This window comes from Cornus florida, unplaced genomic scaffold (assembly GCF_030987335.1).
Source record: "Cornus florida cultivar Cherokee Brave unplaced genomic scaffold, ASM3098733v1 CherokeeBrave_3.0.0_Hap2_Chr05, whole genome shotgun sequence".
NCBI classification, from domain to species: Eukaryota; Viridiplantae; Streptophyta; class Magnoliopsida; order Cornales; family Cornaceae; genus Cornus; species Cornus florida.
Window position 1 is genome coordinate 94,430,830 of NW_026775575.1, and position 24,169 is coordinate 94,454,998.

Consider the following 24,169-nt stretch of genomic DNA (forward strand, 5'->3'; position numbering starts at 1 on the left):
GTGAAAGCTTTGATATTCAACTTGGGAACAAAATGATTTATCAATACAAACTTTTGTGACACCCTTATAAGTTGCCATAACTTCTTCTTCGTGTCCCTGATGAGCAATCATTAAAAAGGCAACCAGGCACATGGAAGGAGAATAATAGATTCAATACATTTCTTGCAGCCCAATCTAAAATTTAAACCTATTTAGGGGCTATCTTTTATCAACCTCAATATCAATGGTTTAGTTGGTAAAGCGTTCAGCTCTTCGAACACTTATACTCGTTAATTTGTCAAAAAAAATAAACCTACATCACACAATATATTGCGAAGAGAAATTCAATGTATGAGGCTTTCGTCATTCCAAAGTTTGGACAAAATCATATGTAACTATGCAATACCATTAAATAAATAATATAATATATATATATTTTTTTCCTAGTTGGTTCTCACACATACATGCTTCTACTGAGACTCGAACTCCTGACCTCTCTTTGAGAAGTAGGAGTTTCGTACCGCTAGGCCAATGACATGTTAGTAATATAATATTTTTTTTATTATTGTTGTATTTTCGATTTTATAAAGTGACATGGTGTGGTTGCATTCTCCATTCTCACATGATAAAGAGGTCGTTTGGAGTTGTTGTTGGAATAAAAAAAGTCATTTTATTAATAGAACTATCAAAAATTTGCGATCACTAAAAAACATTTTAGGTGTGTGGTGACACACACTGGCACAATATAAGAAGTACTTTTCACAATTAAATTATATTTTAATTTATTTGGTAACAATTTTTTTTAAACACTTCTATTACTAATTTTGCAATAATATCATTTAATATGATGTTACCATATTTGATAATATCAGCTTTATTAAGGAATGAATGTAATTGTCTTTATAAAAAATTACAAGGATAAAATTGTCTACTGAAAAAGAATGACCTAAACTATTTAGAACGCAATTTTAAAAGTTCTAAATTGTAACTTCATTCAAACACGTTTTACTAAACTAAATTTAATAACCATTAAAAACACTTATTAAGCATATCTAAATGTAATTTTTCAAAAATGACCAAGAAGTTTGGCTCAAAATATAGTAAATAAAAGTGCACGCATTTATTAGCAGTGAAGCATGTTACACATCCAAACTGTCAAACTTGATATCCATATAAGTCGTACTGTTTTCATATATATATATATATATCATTTAATTTCCACATATATATAGCATTATTATATTTGTAGATCAACTTTTGGTTTAGGTGCCCTGCGATGGGATGGGGAACCGTTTAATTTCATTTTGGGGACATCATTAAGAGCCTTTTAAGATGATTTTGTTCATCCACATGCTCAATGTGGATTTTGATGCATCTACTCATGAGATTCGTTTAGTATCATAAAGATTTTTATTTTTTTGTTGGAGTTTTTTCATAAGTAAAATTGTGATAAAGGGAGTTAAAAGACTTGAAGCTTCCGTGACATTAATTTATTTTATTTATTTATTATTTTGTTTAGGTAACGAGAGATATAACCATTATAACGTGCAAGTATATTTTATAAATAAACATAAAAAAAAAAAAGGGTAAAAAAAAAAGAGGAACCATATCATATTGTGGGAGGAAGTGGGACGCAGTGTGTGGCAATACAAATAGCTTGCAACAAAAAGGGCAAAAACAAATATAAAGTTCCAACTTTGAACTTCCAACACCAAATTGGGATTAGGTGACTCTTGTCGGTTTTGATTGGTTGCAAATATATATATATATATATATATATTATAACTTTTTTTTTTTGGTTGGCTTGACCAATCCATACTTTTTCCCTTAATTAGTGGGATGTCAGGTCTCCTCCATTATTATGAACATTCCACTTTATTAATCAACATGGAAATTATTTAACCACCAAACCTTGTACAATTTTTGTTTTGACATAGTCTGGTTACTATAATATGAAAAGGGTTGTTTAAAGTGGATTTTCTTTTTTTTGAAAACTACTTGCCTCCTACTCCTCCTCAGATGCCTTCTCCTTACCGTTAGCATACTACCATATTAATATAATACATGTTTTTCAAATCAATTAATTCATAGTCCTTGTTTGTTAAATCATTTCAATCTCAAATCAACTAATCCATGTGATATATGTTGACATATTTATTGACGTGTCACATAAGGATTGGGCAAAGATCATTGATCTTAGGACAATGTAATAATTTTTTATAGTTTAATGGAGAAATTATTGTATGATCCCGGGACTATTGGTCCTGATCAATTACATGATGACACATAAGCTAAAAGCGGAATAAAGTCACCACAAAACTGATGCATTTGCATGTGTCACCATGTAAGTGGCCAAGGACCATTGGTCCTAGAACTATGTAATAAATTCTCGAGTTTAATGTATCCAATGTTATCTCTTATACGTTTGAGACGATTTTTCGTTTCGAAAGTAAACGTTCAAACTGCAATGTAGTAAAATTATCTTCGCTCCATGACCCGATTTGAGTAGGACTTTGGTGGAAAAAATATATATGAAAAGTAACAATTTGTGTTAGCGGGTTGCAACACGACATAGACACAAATATAATACTATTATTACACAAATAACACAAACACGATGTCTATAACCCATTTAATAGATGCAATTAGATTTAACACAACATGAAACAATACTATAAGACGGTTTTAAGTCATTTATGACACGTACACGACACAATTATTTGACACGTTTAATTAAACAAAATAATTAAAACACATTTAATTAAGTTTAGTTAAATGAGTTTACAGATTAAGCACAAATATGACACATTTAACTATGATATCAGCTTGAATTGACACAATTACAATCATGACACGTTCATGTTTTGTTGGAGCCGTGTTAGAGATTTATAATCTATGTCAAGTATTGTCACCCCCATTATGTATCATGGAAAGTATTGGATCCGTAATTTGATCCAAATATGGGACCCGATTCAAAAAAATTTCCCCCCACATTTATCCACTTCCAACTCACAGGTGCTGGTATCTGTTTAATCAGATCCATTCAGGTCCCTATACGTCGTTTTCCATATATATTATATTAGTTCAGTACATTTTATAATATCCAAAGCTTCCAACAATATCCCCATTATACATATTAGAGTCGTATTAGCATTTAATATATATATTTTTGTTTTTGAAAAAGGGATGCGTCATTTTAATACTACTACTTATTTAATATTATTCTTTTTTGAAAAACAGATGAGGTCTCTCTAAGACAAGACAACCAAAACTCCACTTTTTAAAATTTGGTTTTAACCATTTCTATTTCTGCCACTAATCTCTCTCTCTCCTCTGTGTCTTATAATTTTGTTACTCTGCGTTCTGAGTGAGGGTGACGAAAAAGCGACGTGCATCCTCAATTTTGCGAAAGCAGTTTCGGAGTCTTAAACAAAGGAAAACGTCTCCTCTCTTCGCCGACTGCTTTCCAAAATTCTCTGGTTGCATTTTTAGCTTTTGCACAAGGGTTCTTGTTCATGTTATTGACCCCTTCCTTACTCTTCATCACATTCAATCTTTTCAAAAACTAGGTTTTTATCATTTGGGTTATAGAGAAGTTGTTCTTCGGTGAATTCAATTTCAACCTCCCAATTAGAAGAATCAAGAAACATGAACCGTAATTTCGAGCTCGCAAAACAACCATGTGGTCCGTGTTATTTCAATCTCTGATCTGAATTAGGGTTTTGAATTCGATTTTCTTTAGCTAGCAATGTTGGCCGCCTCTTGACATTGTTGGAATTTGAAGAATGAAACTGTTGATGAGAATACTACAGGTTATGTAATTAGTCCGTGCTTGTGAATTTGAAATCGGGGAGTCATTGGAAATGGCGCATTCTTCGTCTATGTCTCGTAGTTCGCTGGAGGAAATGCTTGAATCTCTCCGGCAGAGGGACGAGAACGAGAGGCCCAAGGACTTGCCGCCGGCATTGCCTGCTCGGCCAACTTCCAAGGCTCGCCGTCCCTCTGCCAGGACCCAATTGCCAAAGAAGTTGGATCATGTTCCTGCGGCAACGGCAGCGACAAACCACTCTTCCAATTCCGTTGTTGGCAAAAAGCAACCAGATGTTAAAGCATTCAGAGGGAGTTTTGGGAGCAAGAAGGCAAAGGAAGTGCTGCTCGGGGAATCGCCTTATGATTCGGCGGCTTCCTCCAAACCCAATAAAATTGAAAACAGGTTAGAGGAAACAGATGGGTTGAACCTCCCAGCTGAGCCTTCAAGGGTTGAGGAATCTGAGTGGGATGACATCATTGGTTACTTTGTTGAGAAGGTGAAAATACCGTTAACTATTTGTTGTTCCATTACCATTCTTTTTTCCAGAAGGGTGGTCAGTTTTTAATCCTATTTAGCCCCTTCTGGTCTTAGATTAATTTCTTGCAATCTGAACGAATCTTAGACTTTCTATGTTGGACCGGACCATGATGAATATGGAGGGTTCAACTACTGTCTTTGAGTATAAATTAATGTGACAACTATATATCGAGTCCACAAGTAATCATTCGAACAAGATTGGAAGACACGGTTGGATGTGTTATGAAGTATCTAGGTGCTAATACTTGCATAGTGTAGAGTCCATATCAAGTCCTTACGTAGTTCTGGTTCTGCATTTTAGGTCTGTGTGTACATTGTTTTTTGTTAAAATTCTGTAAAATGACCAGACTTTCAATTCATCCTCTGAGGTTGTTGCTTCTTAACTGTTTTTTTGGCTGCAATTTATATGTGATCTCAGCATATTTATTTATTTGAGTTCTTCATTAATGTGGCAAAAGATTAGGATAATATGCCTGTTATTCTCTTGTCAGTAAGCTTTCAGAATGGTTTATGTGCTTGGTAACTAGAATAGATGTATGTTATGACCTTTTCCTTTTTTGGCTGTTGAGACATCGTGTCTGTGTCAGGTATCGGCACCTGTCTCCAACTCTGTTTGCATCTCACCCTTTGGCCTTGTGCCAGACATTTGTGCGTGCGCGCGCGCGCTCAAGTGTTTAGTTGGTGGTATAATAGATGTTCATATTGTAGGCAGTTACCTGCATGATCTCTTTGTACTTTTAGCATTGGTGCACTTTTCCTTTTATTTTTATAAGTTTTCAATTACAATTGTCACAGCTGATCTCTGTGTGTAATGCTGCATCTTCTGAGAGTTCTTATGTCCTCATAATTTTTTTCATTTGGTCAAGAAATACTTACACCGAAGTACTTCGTTTCAGAAACTTAGTGTATGGTGCATGCTCCCAGATGGGCAGTGGGAATCAGGACTTATACAATCAACTTCAGGGGAGAAAGCTTCTGTTTTGATCTCAGATGGAAGAGTGAGTTCATAAGTTCTGGTTATGTTCTTAAAACTTTCTTTGTTTTGTTTTGTTTTTTTTTTTTTGGTTTTTCTGTCCTTTCTTTCTCTAAAGCACTTAAATAAAATGGGATATCCATGCACCCACCATCTTATTACTACAGGTTGTGGAAGTGTCTACACTCTTTCCTGCAAATCCAAATATTCTTGAGGGTGTGGATAATCTTATACAGCTGAGCTATTTGAATGAGCCATCAGTTATTCACAACCTTCAGTACAGATATTCTCATGATAAAATTTATGTAAGTGTGATATAACATCTTGTTTTTCCCAGTAAAAGTGGTTTTACCTTTACCACTGCGTTGACCGCTGATTGCGTTTGCTTCTTCTAGAGTAAAGCAGGGCCTGTTTTAATAGCAATCAATCCCTTCAAAGATGTCCAACTTTATGGAAATGACTTTGTCACAGCTTACAGGCAGAAGCTTTTTGACAGCCCTCATGTTTATGCAGTAGCAGATACTGCCTATAATAAAATGATGAGAGGTGAATTAAACCATAGTTCGAAGAATTTGGAAAACTATTATATGTTATTATGAATACTATATTGTTAAAGCATTCATTTACATTTATTTTGCTTTCATTGTTGCTCTTGCAGACAAAGTGAATCAATCCATCATTATAAGGTTGGTAGAAATGTCTTTGTTTTAGTTCCATGAAGTGAGAGCTGTGGCTTTACTGATGTTTCTTTCACGGCATTCTCCTACATTCGGTCTTTAGGCTTACTTTTCATATAAATGAAATTACAAAAAAAAAAAAAAATGTCCATTTTATCTTATCTTATAGTGGGGAAAGTGGAGCTGGTAAAACAGAGACAGCTAAAATTGCAATGCAGTACTTGGCTGAAGTTGGTGGTGGCAGTGGTGGGATAGAGCACAAAATCCTTCAGACAAACTTTATACTAGAAGCATTTGGGAATGCAAAAACATCCAGGAATAAAAACTCTAGCCGATTTGTGAGTTTCCTCTCTCTTCTTTTTCTTTTTGCACACAATCAATCATAGATTCTTTTTGAGTTGCAACTTAAACATTCTTGATGGTTATTACCACCTGGTTTGATAATCTATACGTAATTCAGATAATTCAAAAAATATTCAGTTTAAGTCAAGTATTCTCTTAATGTGTTGCAGGGTAAATTAACTGAAATTCATTTCAGTGCAGCAGGGAATATATGTAGTGCTAAAATCCAGACCTGTAAGTATGTTTACTTCGAGAAGGTACAAATATTATTTATGTTTACCATTTCATGTTTATTCACTGACTTGATTCATTTCTTAAATTTGTATGTTGTCAAACATCAATTCGTGCATTAATTGTGGATAGCTATGCTTGAAAAGGTAAGTACTTTCCCTTTCAAACTCGTGCCTTTTTCAAATTAACACATCCCTGTCTAACAAAATATTGTGCCTTCTATGAGCAGTCAAGAGTGGTTCACTTGGCCCGCGGGGAGAGGTCATACCATATTTTTTATCAACTTTGTGCTGGTGCTCCTACTGTTCTCAAAGGTTGTTTGCATTCGCTATTATTGCATTTGGAAGTCTGGTGCATGTATTTATTTTTAATTATCTATAAAGAAATTGAACTGGGTGTTAAAATTATGATACTAATTTTAGGTGTCATTGTCATCACCCCGATATCTAAAAATTGTTTGTAACATAATGATCGATGTTTGCTACATGTAGTTCAAAGTATAAAAAGTTGTGTTATGTCATGTAGCTAACCCTCCAGAATAACTTCACATTTATCCCCTTCCAGTCTTCCTTGACTCTTGGCTTCCCCACAATCACCTCCGTGCATCTCTCTCATAATCTTCTCCTCGTCTTTTCGTAACACATCTCACTAATACACCAAAAAACTTCTTCGATATAGTCTGTATATCTTTTATGGTCAAGTTTGAAACTGTCAGAATTCACGTGCCAGCTGAGTGATTATACCCTGAGGTGATTCATAGCCTGATGCATGAGAAAAATTCAGGGATGGGAGAAAGTGAGGGTAAAGAACTGAGAAGGAAAAGGATATATAAGAAGTATAAAAAGATGTTACTTGAACTCGGGTACATATATTGGATACGGGTATGTGTCTAAATGTCAGATCTCCCTGAATCCCAAATATTAGGATATGTGGATTTTGCTTGAAATGCATCTGAAACCTAGATATGGGTACTTGGACACGTCTTGCACGCTTAAAAAATAATATGGTACATAAAAGTTAAAATCTAAAAATGTACTTAATAATAATCAAAATTAAATAATGAAAAATGAGGGATTCCATCTACCTCAGAAGTAGGTAACCCTTCTTTGCTAGGACATTTGAGCTTTTCTTCTTCTTCCATTGTCAAGATTAGAGGTTCCAGGTAGGGCTGCAAATGAATTGAGAGTTTCAGTGTTTTCGGGCTTAGCTCGTCATTTCTGGGTTCGGCTCGGACTTGCTCGGATTGTGATGAGCTCGAAAAGTTGAGCTCAAGCTTGGCTTGTCATTTTTTTGAAAAGTTCAGGCTGGACTCGGCTCATTTAATAAAAAATCTCAATCTCATTATCATATTCGCATTCGGGGTCAGTTTGAGCTCATGCTCAACATAGCTTTGGCTCATTCATGAACGTATACGAGCTTATACAAGATAATATTCACGAGCGTTTGTTCATAAGTAATGTTTTTATTTTTTATATTTTTTTATACTTATAAAAAAAAAAAATAAGTAATGTTTTTTATAAGCCTATGCAAGTCTATGTTTATGAATGTGTTCGTGAGCCTACGTTCACGAAGACATATGACCCGAGCCTAACAATGTTTGAATTGGTTCATTTACTAAATGAGCTAAAAAAATTGAGCTTGAGTTTGGTTCCTTTACTTAATGATGAGCTCAAGCTGATCCCGGACTATTTATAAATAGCTAGATTCATTTGCAACCCTAGATCCAGTTGTCACGTGTCTGACATATATCCCATACCTAGACCCATGTTGTGTCGACAGTCACACGGGTACGTTAAGGGGAATAGGAGAACCTAGGTAACACAAGACTTTTAAATAACTTCCTTTTTTTTATTTCCCTGTGAACTTAAAGCGTAAATTTTTTATAGAAGGCTTGACATGTGATGGTTAGTTAGGGAGTCCTTCAAAGGCTGTTGGAGATCCACGTGTCCTTCCCTGGATTAACCAGTCAAGATGAAATCCAAGGTGCTCTGTGCATGCATCCTTTAATAAGGAATGTGAGGCACAATGTAAGTGATTTAGACAACACCTTGACTGGCCTCTAACATTTCTCCAATCTACGAGAAACCAAATATCCCAATATGACAACAACACAGCACATTATTGGGAACATCATAGCCACAACAGTCACAATGCTTGAGCTTTCACAATATGATATGATGATTAGAATGCGATATCATTGATCACATCATAGTTAAATGGACCATTACGGACCGTGACATACATCACAATCACAAAATTGTGAATAATAAAGAATTACAAAATTGCACCATAATAGCTGGATCACAACCATGCTGCATATATGGATACATCATAACTGTGGATTTAAAACACCACACCGGAATGCTATAACAGAAAAACTGAAAAATTCCCCTTGGTGTGGTATATTTAGCTAAAGGCAACTGAGTACAGCGTACGGATTCTTATTGACTTCATGTAATTGACATGTTTACTTTCTTTTTTATTGAACACATCATGATGGAGTTTGACTAGTCCACTTCTTTTATTTTCTATTTTTTCCTTTTCTTTTTTTCACTTTTACAGATAGACTGAACCTAAAAATGGCAATTGAATACAATTATCTCAGTCAGAGTGACTGCTTGGCAATTAATGATGTTGATGATGCCTCGAAGTTTCATATGCTCATGGTAACTTCTTAGCTTAGATTATATTACCACCACTCATGGAATGACATACCTTCTTTCAGTTCATCTATGCCTCCTGCGATATACATGTTAAAATTTCTTTGGTTTCCCTCCCATCAGGAAGCTTTAAATACTTTGGAAATTCGTAAAGAAGATCAAGAGCAAGCCTTTGAAATGCTTGCTGCAGTGTTATGGCTGGGAAACATAACGTTTCAAGTTATTGTCAATGAGAATCTTGTAGAGGTTGTGGCTGATGAAGGTAAGATCTGTATGCTTGGTTTTGTATAATGTTACTTTCTGATGGTTGTCCTGCACCTAATGCTATTTCTATGCAATCTCAACATAACTTTGAGTTTATATTACTAGCTTCTATAATCTTGGAGTTTCATAAATGGTTATTGTGTGAGAGCACTGATTTGTATCTCTCTACTTTAGAAACAAACGATTGATGGCTGTGAATAGGTATACTCTGTTGGACATGTATACATTGAAGGAGTGGGCTAAATATGTTGACTACAATGTACTAATCATCATGTGCTTTTTTAGCGGGCAATGAAATAGTTTCAAGTGTTTTCAGTTATCATAAGTTCTTCTAGGCCCTGCAACTTTGAATCTGGTATAGAAAATGGTATCCACGATTGGAAAAAGAACTTGAATGCGTAAATACCATGAATTAGACTAGGATTAACTGATAAGTATATGGAGGCATCTCTCTGAACTTATTCTAGAACTTCAAATTTGGTTAGAAATTAGTATCAATATGGTAAAAGAAAAAATATAGCAAAACCATTAATTAAACCATGTTAAACTGTTACATACAGAGGCATCTCTTTGGTCTTTTTCTTGAGGCTTAAAAGTTAAAACCATGACAGCAACATAATGTTAATGTGCGTGATGTTAAATTGTTAACTTAATATGGCCATATTGCGAAAGTGACTATTTACTCAGTTGAGGTATACTTTGTTGTACATCCCAACTGACATACTAGCTCAAGCAATTGTCCTATTATTGAGAGTATCTATAGAGAAGATCAGTTTGTAAAACACTTATCTTAGTAGTAGGGCCAAGTCTACTCAAGCAATTGTCCTATTATTGAGAGTATCTATAGAGAAGATCAGTTTGTAAAGCACTTATCTTAGTAGTAGGGTTGAGTCTGCTGTATGCTCTGTTGTACACTTGTACATCATACTACCCAACTAAATGCAACCTTAAGAAGTTTGTGTTACCCAAACCCGTTCTACTTCATGTTGACCTCTTGCCAATTAATATAAGGAGACTGATTACCAAGTAATTTGTGTTGGTTTAGATTCAAGATCATAACTGAAGTAGTACCCCTTTTAGATACTCTTTGAGCCCAGTTTTGGTGTCGTGTTCTATCTGTCACCTTGTAAGCACTGTCATCTGTTATCAGCGATGCCTTGGTTCTTATGCGTGCTGCCAACTGACTTGGTCAGTCATTCCGTAAAACCCAGCATACATTATTTGGCAGTTCCAATGACACTAATGAAGTAATGTTTTTATTCATTTCTCTGAAATTTGGATAGAACTTCATTCTTCTTCTTCTTCTTATTTTCAATAGCGTCTTTAGCTTCAAAATGTGTAAATTCATTAGATAATTGTTTATCCATGCCCAAGTATACGATAGCCAGCTGCACATGAATTCCTTCCATCCAGGCTATTTCAAACTTGAAGATATGCTCTCTAATAAGGGCCTCACTTTGTTTCAGTGCAAAATCATGAAATCCTGCAAACTATCCATTGGGGAGTGGGATTCTGAAAATGCTTTTCCATATTTTCTTGATGGTATTGTGAAAAGGAATCCACAATTGGAGACAATAAAATAGGAAGTGAATATTTAAGGTGGCATTTACTATATTTTTTTTTTTGTTTGTGTGCGCGTACGTCATTTTTGTGGCAATATTTTAGTTGCAAGTTATGTATCAGCCAGGTCAAGAATTCTATCCCAACTAAGATTGTTTATTTTGATTGTTATTTCATTTTATGTAGAAACTCCTTTAAATCCTTTTTTAGTCTGTGTTCATGTGTGCTTTTGAGTTTATGTATAGATTAATCTTCCGAAATTGAAAAACAAAGAAAAGGAGACATCTAGTGATGTTTATATTGAGGTGCTATCTCTACCTTCCCCCTTTATTTATGTCTTTTTCTTTTTGGCAGCTGTTACCACTGCTGCTAGCTTGATGGGTTGCAGTGTGAACAACCTCATGTTAGCATTATCTATCCATAAAATACAAGCTGGGGAGGATACTGTTGCCATAACATTGCAGCAGGTCTGTGAAGTGCCTATATATTAACACTCCCTCTCTCTCTCTCACACACACACTCACACACACACGCACACACATGCACACACACAGCGGCATGCTGTATCATTACGTATGCATGTGCATGAATATGTACACATATAAACATAAATGTGCATATGCATACTTACATTTATACCTACTCAGTGACATACTTGTAACATGGAATTCTATTGTTTCTCTTTATTTTTAGATGATTGATAGACGAGATTCTATAGCAAGATTCATCTATGCAAGCTTGTTTGACTGGCTTGTTGAAAAAATCAATAAATCGCTTGAAATTGACAAACAACATGCTGGGAGGTCCATTTTTATCCTGGATATCCATGGATTTGAATCATTTCAGGTATATAGTTTGTGTTTATTTGTTCAGTGATGTTTCAATGCAATGCAATGTCTCCCCTGTGACGATATCATCTACTCATTTCCAGAAGAATAGCTTTGAACAAGTTTGTATAAACTATGCAAATGAGAGGTTGCAACAGCATTTCAATCGGCATCTACTTAAACTTGAACAGGAGGTGAGCATCTCAGTTTTATTGGAAGCTATGCAACAAGAATATTTTGCCCTCTTTTTTTTCAAAATTTTCTTTAGTAAAAAATATTTTGATTGAGTATTTTTAAATGCTGCACTTCTGAATTTATCTGAATGCATTATACTTGATGAGAACTGCAGTTGAAGCACCCTTTGTGCGAATTCTAGGACTTTTTGCATTATTTTTCATGCTCATACATTTAAATTAGGAAGACCGAAGCACATTGCGTGCTTCTTAGCTCTCTATGATAATGAATTTCATTACCAGATGCATGTTTCCTTGTCCAAAGCTTTCTTGTTTTCCAAAGATCTTATAGCAAACTGAACATTGAAATACTAATGTCACAGTTTCTTGTTCTTGTTCTTCTTTTTAATTTTTATATATTATTTATTTATTTCAGGAGTATGAAAACGATGGAATTGATTGGACAAAAGTAGATTTTAAAGACAACTATGAGTGCTTGAATCTATTTGAGAAGGTACTTCTGTTTTTAGTCCTTCAATCTCATTCATTTTATATTCGGGATTACTTCAGAGCCCCTTGCTGATTTTGTAGTGCTCTGGACTTTATTTCATGTGTTATGACGATATAGAGCATATCAGTCTTCTCTACAGTTTTGGTGAACTTTACTTGGTACATATTGTTTTATAATCTTCTTATAATATAGAGCTTTAAAGCAAAAATCTAAAGATAAAAGTTGAAAAATTGTTTTATAGTCTTCTCATAATATTGAGCTTTAAAAAAAATCTAAATGATTTTTTTTTTTTTTTTTTTTTTTTTCCAGTTGAAGCACTAATGATGGATTAAATTCTCCTGTCTTTCCTTGTCTGAAAAAAGTTCTCATTTCCTTGGATATTTTATTGTTATATGAAACCAAATTATATGCTTTTCTATTTAGAGTCACTCTTTATTGTATGGAGGACTTCATACTCATAATTTTACTGCAATGCATCTTGCAGAGCCCTATAGGGCTAATATCTTTATTGGATGAGGAATCAAATTTGCCCAAGGCCACTGATATGACCTTTGCCAATAAGCTGAAGCAGTACTTGAACTCTAACGCTTGCTTTAAAGGTGAAAGAGGTGGAGCTTTCAGAATTCGTCATTACGCCGGAGAGGTCAGTTGTGAGATGGCTTAGCTTAAATTAATCAGAAACTTACAGCTCGATGCTCGTGAATCTATTAGGGTTGTGCTCTATACAGAATAATAAAGATGAAAGAAATATATTGTTAAGAATTTTATGACGTTATGTATATCTTGCAATAATACATGTATGCAAGTAACTTGTGCACAAATCTCAAATTCAGTAATGGAACTCTTGGGCATAGATCCTTTTCTTTGGCCGCATTCCTGTCTTCAATCATATCTGGGACAGCTAATGTACTTTGGTTGCTTGACCCATGCTTTAATCTTATACATTGACCTATTCACTTCAAGAGCACCTCTATCATATACCAGCCATGGTTTCAGATATTAATTGATTTATAAGGGTCAACAAATTTTTTATTAAGTTTAAAAATTTTAGAAATTTGAAATGATGGCCAGGTTAACCTTATATTGGAAATATATGGGTGATGATGTTTCAATTTTATTGTGGACTTCCTGAATCGGTATGTAAATACTAAGAAGATGTCCGATGAATGGACAAAGCACTCAGACACCTATATATAGTGATAAAGCTGATATTGGAGCTACACCACCTCTGATGGTATTAACATGTTGCACAAAATAAATACTTCTTAGCTTCCAAAAATTTATCTTTATGTTTTGGAAGAAAAGCAATGTCCTCTGTTGCGTTCTTAAGAAGTAAATTTGAGCTTCTAACCAAAGCAAGACTTTCAAAGTTTTGACTTTCTTGCTTCTAAATCAAAATTAGTATTTCCTAATGTTGACAAAAAGTTCTTTAAGTAATTTAATAATCCCTGAATTGAGGTAATAATGTATATATTAACCACAAACGTTAGGACAAACACAATACCTTTAATCGACCTTGACAGTTTCCACATTTTTATGAATTTTCTTTTCTTGATAGAGGTAGTATCCTTACAATATCAGACAACCATGATGCTTCGAACATAGTACTTAGGTGTCTGAGTTTACTTGATTAATACAATATTTCTGATCTTTCAAGCCATAATATCCGTAATACGCATTTGAATTCTACTAAAACTTTGTGCACATCTTTTTAGGTTTTGTATGACACAGGTGGCTTCTTGGAGAAGAACAGAGATCCACTGCACTTAGATACCATCCAACTTCTGTCATCGTGCAATTGCCAACTCCCTCAGTTGTTTGTCTCCAATATTCACAACCAATTCCAGAAGCAAAGTGTTGGCACAAATTTCAAGGTAAAGAGGCTTTAGTATTTTCTTTTTGAACTGGATATATGTGAAGATGTATTGTATGGCACTGAAAACTATCAAGTTTATGATTGCAATTTAGATTAATTTTGGAACCAACAGTGCTCTTGAAAGTATAATGTATTTGAATATGCAAATAGTCTAAGATCCGGAGCTACTTTTTCTTGATGTGGTTACCTCAAATATTCTTGCTTGTGCATGACTCTTTTAATTAAATTTTTTTTTTTGAAATGTGCTTTCTATTACATGACGAAGTCCATTATGTCAACATAATGACACGAATATCTAACAATAAATAGTAAATTAAACATATAAATAGAAACCGTGTTTTGGTGCAATTTAGAATCTGTTTGCAGAATTTATGTTATTCAAAATTTGAAATGAGTTAATTTGATAAGATTTTCTTGTATTCTTGCAGGCTCAATTGTTCAAATTGATGCAGCAGTTAGAGAACTCCAAACCCCACTTCATTCATTGCATAAAACCAACTACTAAGCAGCTTCCTGGCATGTATGAGAAAGATCTTGTCTTTGAGCAGCTCAGGTGTTGGGGAGTTCTAGAGGTTGTCAGAATCTCTAGATCTGGGTATCCTATTCGAATGAAACATCAAGAATTTTCAAACAGGTGGAGTACGAAATCCTCCTTTAATTATTCAATGATTTCTCTCATGAATTCTGAGGAATTCTTCAAATATGTTTTGATGAATTTTAGGTATGGTTTCCTACTTTCGGAGAATAATGGTTATCGGGATCCATTAAGTATATCAGTTGCCGTTCTGCAGCGATTTGATGTTCCCCCTGATATGTACCAAGTTGGTTATACAAAATTATATATTCGAACAGCGCAGGTGAGTTTATTTATCTCGCGCAGGTCTTTAATGTTATCATATGCACTTTCCCATGTAGGTAAGTTAGATGATCATTGGCGTGCTGGCAACATCATAATTAGTAGTCACATCAGTGAGATCTTTTCCACTTATGGACATGTTCTCATTGTTCTGTGAGTTTTGAATCACTTTTGAAAAATCTTAACAATTATTTTGAAAAACAATGGAAATTTAGAAAGAGAAATCCAACTCAAATGTGGACCAAGTAATTTCACCAATTCCAGCCATCTCTATAAGACTATATGGTTACTTGACAACTTGGATGCTTTCCAAGTTAACAGGATGTGTTTTGGAGCAGTAAAACATAATTCTTTCCACTTGAAGCAAAACTTCCTCTTAGATTGGTTTCACTGCCGCTGTATTTTGTTGTTAATAGATTCGGGCACTGGAGAATATGAGAAAACAAGTTCTGCAAGGCACACTCAATGTGCAGAAATACTTTCGTGGTCATCGGGATCGTTCTCACTTCCATGAACTCAAGAGAGCAGTATTAACACTGCAATCATGTAAGTGATATGCATTCTTCAATTCTGATATTTATATAGAATATTGACTTTGCCGGTATCTTCTTTTTAATTAATTTGTGCATTGGTATATTAATGCTTGTTTAAGTTGTTATAATGCACATGTTATTTCAACAAGTGTTTTAAATAAATAAAAAAAATCAACTAAGGGCAAAACTATGCTTTCAATTATATTTTCTTCCAGAACATTCTTTTATAAATCCTTTTTTGGTCTTTCTTGATTTTGAAAACAATCCATGAGTATGATTAGTAAGATGATTGTTGTTAAAGGCTCAAGGATCACTAAGGTCTTGTGGAGCATAAGTGCATGGCACAATATAAGGTGTGAGTCTGATCGAAGTAAGGCACGCGTGTGATAGTAATGTATATAAAAAATAATTAAAATATGCAATACAAACTAATCATAATTAAAAAAAAAAAAAAATCTTTTTTTTTTCCCAACATATTTATTCAATCAATTAGCTAAATCAACATACATATGTCTTCTCAATTTGTATATGAATTCAATTAAATCAATGTGTTAATTGAACAATTTAAGATATGCAAAACAACTAATAAAAAATTGTCTAAAAGTGGAATTTTTGATATATCAACTAAGAGGATCAGTAAAATTAGTGTTCATAAATCCTTTCCTATGCATATGCATTGACCAAATTAAATGTGTTTACAAATGTCAACGATAAAAAAACTATGTTGTGTAAAACTTTAGACATATATTATCATAAATATTCAAAATTCAGCACTAAATGCAATTAATCTAAATAGTCAACCATATGTTTATGAAATCTGTTAAATATTTCATAAGGTTGAACATTATGATCCGCTAAATATGATTGTGGCATGATATAAATTAGTCTGATTTAATGGTCATTAAATAAAAATATGATATGAATAAATGATTAATAAATAAAAGTTTTTTTTTTTTTTATTTTTAAAAGATTTGTCATTTTCTTGAATTTCTTAAGGTCCACTTAAGGGATGCCCACAGTCGCCCTAGGGCTTGTTTCATTATTTCTAAAAAGCACATAAATAATAGTAAGTATCTATAGAGATGGTTGGGTCCCATTATTACCGTAGGTCCCTGTGGAGAAAGTGGTAAGGTTTGTTTGCAACTAGACCCTCATAGATGATGAATAAGCAGTTCTATGCCATCTTTAGAGAAGAGATTGCGCGGTTGGACAAGTGTGCAACTGGTCTCGCATTCTCATTGAAGGCCATTGGTTTTGAGAACTCACAAGATAGAGGATTTAGAGATAAAACGATAACATGCAAGTTATTAAATAATACAAAATTTGGGAATTGCTGTAGAAAGTTGTTACACGGTCAGGGAGGTGTGCAATGAGATCCTGTTGGAGTCCATAGGTTTCAAAAATTCATAAATAGATAAGTTGGTGAAGGGACATGTTCTGAGAATGATCATCTACAAGTCACTTAAGCCAATTGGAAATAAATTTGCTATGGTGGTGTTCATTAGACTAATATAAAGTCAATACTTGACATATTAAAAAGAGAAGAGATAGACAAAATGAAGTTATGGTATCCATTCCTTATACGATACCCTTTACCTCACCTATCAGTATCAAGATTGTGGAACTTGGTCAATAAGATCAATTGTTGTTCTGATCTATGTGGAAGGTGTGGCATGTCTTTTTACAAGCATGACCAGAGAGCTATGCAGGTCATGCCACAAAACACATGAAAATGCCATGTAGGTTGCCACCTTGATGCCACCGACAAGGTATAATGTACCACTTTGGTGTCACATGTAGGAGGGAGGGAGGTTTGTACCCACAAGCTGTTTGATGAAACGTCTCAGCTGACCTTTTGTTACAGTGTCATACCAAACGCCTGAAAATAAAAGAAACTTACTATTTTACATACAACAGAATTCTACCTGAAAATTTTCTTGGTGAATCTCGTGTTGAAGCAAACAGTATTGTCATCTGCACATGTTCCATTTTAGGCTGGACACAGTGTTCTTCAGGATCTTATTGAATATTTATCCTCATGATTGTTGTATGAAGCTCGAAATAGAACTTTACTTTGTGGATTGGAGTGTTATAATGATATTTATTTCTCTGGCTCTTAAAAAATGTTCCTTTCTTCTTCTTCTTCTTCTATTTTTTTATGATAATATATGTTTTCTATTATTTGATGATTCCCGCCCCCCCCCCCCCGGTGCAGTTCTCCGTGGTGAAAATGCTAGAAGGAACTATGATTCTTTGATAAAGTTGAGACAGGAAACCATTGATGAGCAAGGGGCAGTTGTACATTTACAATCGGGTAAAATTTATGTTATTCGTTGGACAAGGTGGCTATTTAATTGCATATAATGTTCTTATCCTTGCATTTTCTTTTCTGCAGTTATCCGTGGGTGGTTGGCTCGAAAGCATTTTAGTTACCTGGTGAAATTGAAAAAGTTACATCAGAATAACACAAAACAGAAGCCAGGCAGGAAGATTTATGGAGTGAAGGTGCTATCTTTATGCGCTCATTACTGAGAATTACTATATATATTTACTTCATTTCTTATTGCTAATTATTGCAGTCAGTAATTAAAATTTCTTCAATTTTAGCCAAGCAGTAGCCTCTTTTCAGGTCCACAACACTTTGTGTATTATACCTTAAATTCCTCTACAATAATCATTTAATGGTGGTGACTTCCATTTCTGTTACCTCACTAGAACATTAAGTTTTGGATTAATAACATAAGAACTACAATATTTTTTTAAATGGAAAAGGTCAATCAGTGGAGCCAGTTATCAGATATTAAGTTAGTTTGAGAGAATGTCTTTCTTTTGTCTTGAAGCATCTTGCGAGCTTATAGCAATTTTTTTTTTTTTTTTGAACATTTTCAAGAAACTCACACACCCATTTGCCCTTACGGGGGGCTTGAACCCTCACCATCCACTTTGGGAGGCAGAGGAGATACCATTAGGCTACAAGGCCTTTGGTTGCTTATAGCAACTTTGCATTTTAGTTTTTAAAATTAATCAATAGTGGAGAGAGTAAATTTTTGTTTTATTTTTATTATTTTTTCCCCCAGAAGTTACAATTATTGAATTGGACTGATTGAAGTGAAACTGTTGGTTTTTACTTTTATTTTTAAATTCTTTTGGTTTTGGGAGCAGGGGTTTGGGCGAGCTGTAGGTGCTTGATTATTCCTTATTTGGATTTATGTATTAGTTATTTGGTGCTTTTTTTCCCCAATAACCCTATTATTTTCCTATTTTGTAACCTGAATCCTTTTATTTCATGGATGTGAAAATCACATGGGTAATGTGAAAAATAAAATAAGTTGCTGAGAACAACATTGAAGTATTTAGTTCATTTTCTGTCTCAGTAGTGTTACATTTTATTCTCTTTCCCCTTCTTTTTCTTGTCGATAATGAGTGCTATTATAAAAAATATAATTATGTGGAGTGGTTCCTCCAAAACGTGGTGAAAATAATGAAACGAAGAGGTTTGTAATGATGGGTTCTCTTTGTGGCAACTGTGGTGAAAATTTAGGACTTTTTCCATGTTTGCTAATTACTTTCTTGGAAAGAGTTCTAAATTTTAAATCATGGGTTTCTTTGAATTTTCCAGACTTAGTTGCATGTCAAATACATTCTTCCTCTCTTGAGATATATATATATATATATGTATATATATATATATATATATATATATATATGTCTTTGGGTATGTTTACAATGGATGCTTTGCGTTGTTGTGTATCTGACCTTACCACTTTACGTTATTAATTCATGTGTCACGCTGCAGCTTCATAAGTGGTTCCCTCAATAGGAATGTATTTGAGATCTCCTTCCCTCTCTGCACTGTCTACTGTCTGTATGCATGCATTGCCACCTTTATGATCACACCTGCAATGCTGCTCGCCTGCCACATTCTATCAGAGAGCCCCAGTGCATGCGGTGGCATTTCACTGGACCACGGTAGTGTGACACATGGCATGACTTAATTAGACCCCCGCATTGGCATGAGCACTGCCCTACTCAATGGATTATAAATAGGCCTCTGTTATAGAAGAAATATAAAAAGAAGAAAAATGAGAGAATTGTGTAAAGGCTTGAATGAGATATATCACTCATTCACAACTCTAGTATTTATAGATAAAAGGAGCATATGGTCACAAGAAAGGAAATTAAATCAAATCTAAATCAAATCACATCATATTCTATGGCATATTATATGCCATGATTCGTGACTATCAAATCTCTCCTAATATGGTAAGTCATTCCATAAATCGTGACTATCATATCTGCTAACACTCCCCTTTTAGTTGGTGAGTGGATATCTGAAACGCCCAACTTGGACAATGTATCCTCAAACACAATCTTGCTGAGGCCCTTTGTAAGAATGTTTGCAAGCTGAGGAGTGCAAAATAAAAAATGTCTCCTCAGACCATAAACAACCAACCATGTCTAACCAAACCGTAATCAATCAACAATGTCTCCTAAGCTCATTTCCCTTTATACACATTTAAAATATGTAGATAGAAGAATCAACATTGTCTCTTCAGACCATTCCTCTTCATACATATATTAAAAATGTAGATGAAAGAATCAACAATGTCTCCTTAGACCATTCTCGAATGGGTGGTGCCGAACTTGCAATGCCCTCATTGCAGTCGGACCACCCTAGCTCTGATACCAAGAAGAAATATAAAAAGAAGAAAAATGAGAGAATTGTGTAAAGGCTTGAATGAGATATATCACTCACTAACAACTCTAGTATTTATAGATAAAAAGAGTATTGGTATTAAATTTTTTATGATTGTGTGAAATCGCTTATCTGGAGTGCACAGTTTGTTCTGAATTGCATTGTTTGGCTGGGTTTCTTCATGTAGATATCCTATTAAATGCATTTGATGTAATCCCTTTTCCTTCTTCTTGTCTTTGTAGTTTTTAGTAAGAGAAATTTGTGTGTAAGTTCTACTCTTATATCTAGATTCTTTTGGATTTTATATATTAAATTTTAACTCTACAACAAAAATTGTGTAGGAGTGCATTAAAGAGGCTGTAACTCTGTGTTTTTTACCATTAATTGAGGGTGTTGGAAGGAGTGGACCTTATACAAACCTGTTCATTTATATTGTTTGTCTGAACAAAACAGTGCATATATAGTTGATGTCTACCTACCAAAGAAAATGATAAATCATATATTCTAATTACGGTTGCAACTTGGGCGGGTCAACCCAAACCCAACCCAATCTTTCATTGGCTTGGGCAACCATTTTGACAATTAGGGTTGAGCTTGGGTTGAAAAATCTCAACGTAAACTTAGTTGGAGTTGGGCTTGGGTTGAGGTTTTCCAAGCCTAACCCAAATAATTCTACTTTTTATATAGTTAAATATATTTAAAATTATGATCAACATTTTTATTTCAACTTCTTTTTCGTCAAATCTTAATTTATTATATATTACTTATTTGGAGAATTAATTATTTGGATTTTTTAAAATACTTTTTGAGAAATTTTCATTTTATTATTATTATTATTATTATTATATTTTTAATGCATAGGAATAACCTAACCTGTGCCCGATTTCTCTAACCCGAGTAAAAAAAATTGAACTTGGGTTGGGGAGCTTGGCTTGAAGGTTGCATTGGTTGGGCTTGGGTTAGTCCCTCAACTCGTCCAACACCCCCAAGTTGCACCCTTAATTGCAACGCCTACAATCTATGTTATAAGTGACATGTACAAATTCTTCACTAGAAAATAAATGTAATGTCTCCTAGTTGCATGTATAGTGCTAACAAGGTGTTTGCTTAAGCTCGCTTTGGCATTTTTACAACTATACTTTGTCTATAGTTTGGGTTCTTAATTCTTTCCGTTTTTATTCAGGTGTATTACACTTGAAAATTTTTGAATTGAAAATAAAATAAGAATTTTATCTTCATCTCTCTCTCTCTCTCCCCTTTCCAAATTTCTTATGGATATTGGATTCTGAGCATTTTTAAAGAAATGAAATTCCTCTTCTTGGCTGAGCAGGACTTGTCTCAAGAGCATATTCAGGCTCAGCCTCCAGTTTTTGCAGAGCTTCAAAACCGGGTTATGGAGGCTGAAGCAACCCTGGGGCAAAAAGAAGAGGAAAATGCAGCTTTGCGGGAGCAACTTCAACAAGTTGAAGCAAGGTGGTCAGAATATGAAGCAAAGATGAAATCGATGGAGGAGATGTGGCAAAAGCAGATGGCATCTTTGCAAGTGAGTTGGCTGTTCATGTATAGATATGGCTAAGAATTTATCCATATATATTACTGCCATCCATCGCATGTTGATAGTCCACTGTAGATTTTAACTTTAATTTATATATATTACTTCCATATGTCCCATAGTAATAGTCCATTTTTAGATTTCGCTTATTAGATTTGATGTGATTATTATACTCGTGTGGTCTCCATTAATCAATGGTGCTGGGAGGGGTAGACGGGATACCTAACTTTTGGCATTATTTGCACAAAGAAAGGAAGTATGAGTTCCAAAATTCACCCAACAAAATTTAGAGTTTCACTTTTAGCTTGTGGGAACCTTTCAAAATTATCCATGCAATGGGGGTTATCTTCATCAACTTTATGAAATTTGGAAAATTCTTATCTGCTCTAGACTTCAATCAGAAGCCCATCTGTCATCTTTCTGTAGAACATTTACTTCATCTAGATACCATGAATGTACGATTAAAGTACCTGAAACCTTGGATACACTTTTTTCTGTCAGGCAGCATTTTATAAATGTCTCTCCTGTGAAATACTGAAGCTGCATAAACTTTATAGAGCTCACTGGTTTTGGGTTTCTCTACAGTAAATCCAAACCTTTATCATCCACTTTCCTATACTCCTGCTCTGTTGCACAAGTTTGTATCTACTGGCACTCTAGACCTTATAATGACCTCCCTAGGACAACAGTATCAAAGTAACACAAGTTATCCTATCGATTTTGTTTGCTCTCCACAATACGTCCCATTTTAACATGGTCCATTAGCAATAGAGCCGCATCATGCCAACATCGAAAGAGAATTGAGAGTCTGTTTCATGAATAGACATCATCAATCACCCGTACTAATGCAACTAACCTAGTAACGGTACCTGACCTTGATATTGCCGCTGGTTTCTACTGTTGGGTCCTGGTACAGGTCTTTCTTCATTTATTGAGAGTCATTAGCTATTAGAGAACAACATAAATATGCAATATTTTTATTAATTCTATTAGGTAAAAGCTGCTGAACTGATGGGTGGAAAGAAATTTTGATTCTTTGTTTGTCGTCTCATACCAATTTTAGCCATATATATGGCTGTACTACAGATAATTTAACTCCTGGGATGACTGGGGATAACTAATGTAATATCAATGCAGACTAGTCTGGATGCAGCCACGAAGAGTCTTGTCGCTGACAACACCACATGTCAACCTCGAAGGCTAGATGGTTCGCCATCACCCTACTATGATTCTGAGGATACCGTGTCCATGGGTGTTCAAACTCCTGGTGGAACCACACCCCTCAAATTCTCTAACATGGCTAGCGATGTTGGAGCAGGACGAGAGACTAATGGTGGGGTGAATGCTGTCAATAGTTTGACAAAGGAGTTTGAGCAGAAGAAACAGAATTTTGAGGACGACGCCAAAGCCATTGTTGAGGTAAAATCAGGACAATCACCTTCCACGAATCCTGATGAAGAACTCCGGAATCTAAAAATAAAATTCAATACGTGGAAAAAAGAGTACAAAGTTCGGTTACGGGAGACAAGGTCAAAACTTCACAAGTCTGGGCATTCAGAAGCAGAAAAAAGTCGCCGTAAATGGTGGGGATTCTAGTTTTGGATTATTCAATATCTACTTTAGGGGTGTAGTGAAAGATAACTACAATAATTTCTGGAAAAAGAAAATGCTATCGAAATCCTGCAACTTGCAATCTCCTGAAGCAGTTTTGTTCCCTGTAAAAAACCTCCCGTATGATACTGTAGCATGAGACTTGTGGAGAACGGAGAGGAGTCTTATTTGTATAAATACCGATTTTTTTAACTTGGTGGAAGGATTGACAAGCTTGTTCATTGCCAGATTGGAACTGTTAAAACTCCTTCCACTTGGGTCTTTTCTCCTCAGAATAGTTTGTGTGAATATGTTGTTGTCGATGTATTGTGAATCTGTTGTATTTTAGTCGCTAGTGCTGAGAATCTGGAAGAGAAATGTTTGTATCGTCTCTCCTTGTGTATGATAGGTTATATTTTGTAATTCTATAGTTTATACACATGTTGTAAATTTCGACGTTCTTTGGCAAAATGAGCATTATATGTTTTTTCACTTCCAAATTTGAAGCTTCAATGATAAAG

General features: G+C 34.7%; 1 protein-coding gene across 1 annotated transcript; it reads left to right on the forward strand.

Annotated features, from left to right (window-relative positions):
* Positions 1–3,260: 3,260 nt before the first annotated feature.
* On the forward strand, positions 3,261–24,148 carry LOC132307738 (myosin-2-like). Its single transcript, XM_059805582.1, has 24 exons — positions 3,261–4,286; positions 5,224–5,325; positions 5,468–5,605; positions 5,696–5,846; positions 5,959–5,986; positions 6,147–6,315; positions 6,490–6,553; positions 6,683–6,696; positions 6,780–6,864; positions 9,113–9,216; positions 9,334–9,472; positions 11,389–11,501; positions 11,728–11,880; positions 11,966–12,055; positions 12,471–12,548; positions 13,030–13,188; positions 14,261–14,419; positions 14,850–15,055; positions 15,143–15,278; positions 15,694–15,823; positions 18,026–18,124; positions 18,206–18,315; positions 21,837–22,049; positions 23,196–24,148. Exons 1-24 carry the CDS (start codon positions 3,843–3,845, stop codon positions 23,652–23,654), a joined length of 3,543 nt encoding a protein of 1,180 aa, XP_059661565.1. The 5' UTR covers positions 3,261–3,842; the 3' UTR covers positions 23,655–24,148.
* The last annotated feature ends 21 nt before the right edge of the window (positions 24,149–24,169 follow it).

Bases quoted from the DNA above. Each gene is read 5' to 3' on its own strand.
- LOC132307738 (XM_059805582.1), top strand. From the start codon at position 3,843: ATGGCGCATTCTTCGTCTATGTCTCGTAGTTCGCTGGAGGAAATGCTT. The intron at 6,316-6,489 runs GTGAGTTTCCTC...AATGTGTTGCAG, and splicing joins ATAAAAACTCTAGCCGATTT to GGTAAATTAACTGAAATTCA. The intron at 6,865-9,112 runs GTTGTTTGCATT...TCACTTTTACAG, and splicing joins TGCTCCTACTGTTCTCAAAG to ATAGACTGAACCTAAAAATG.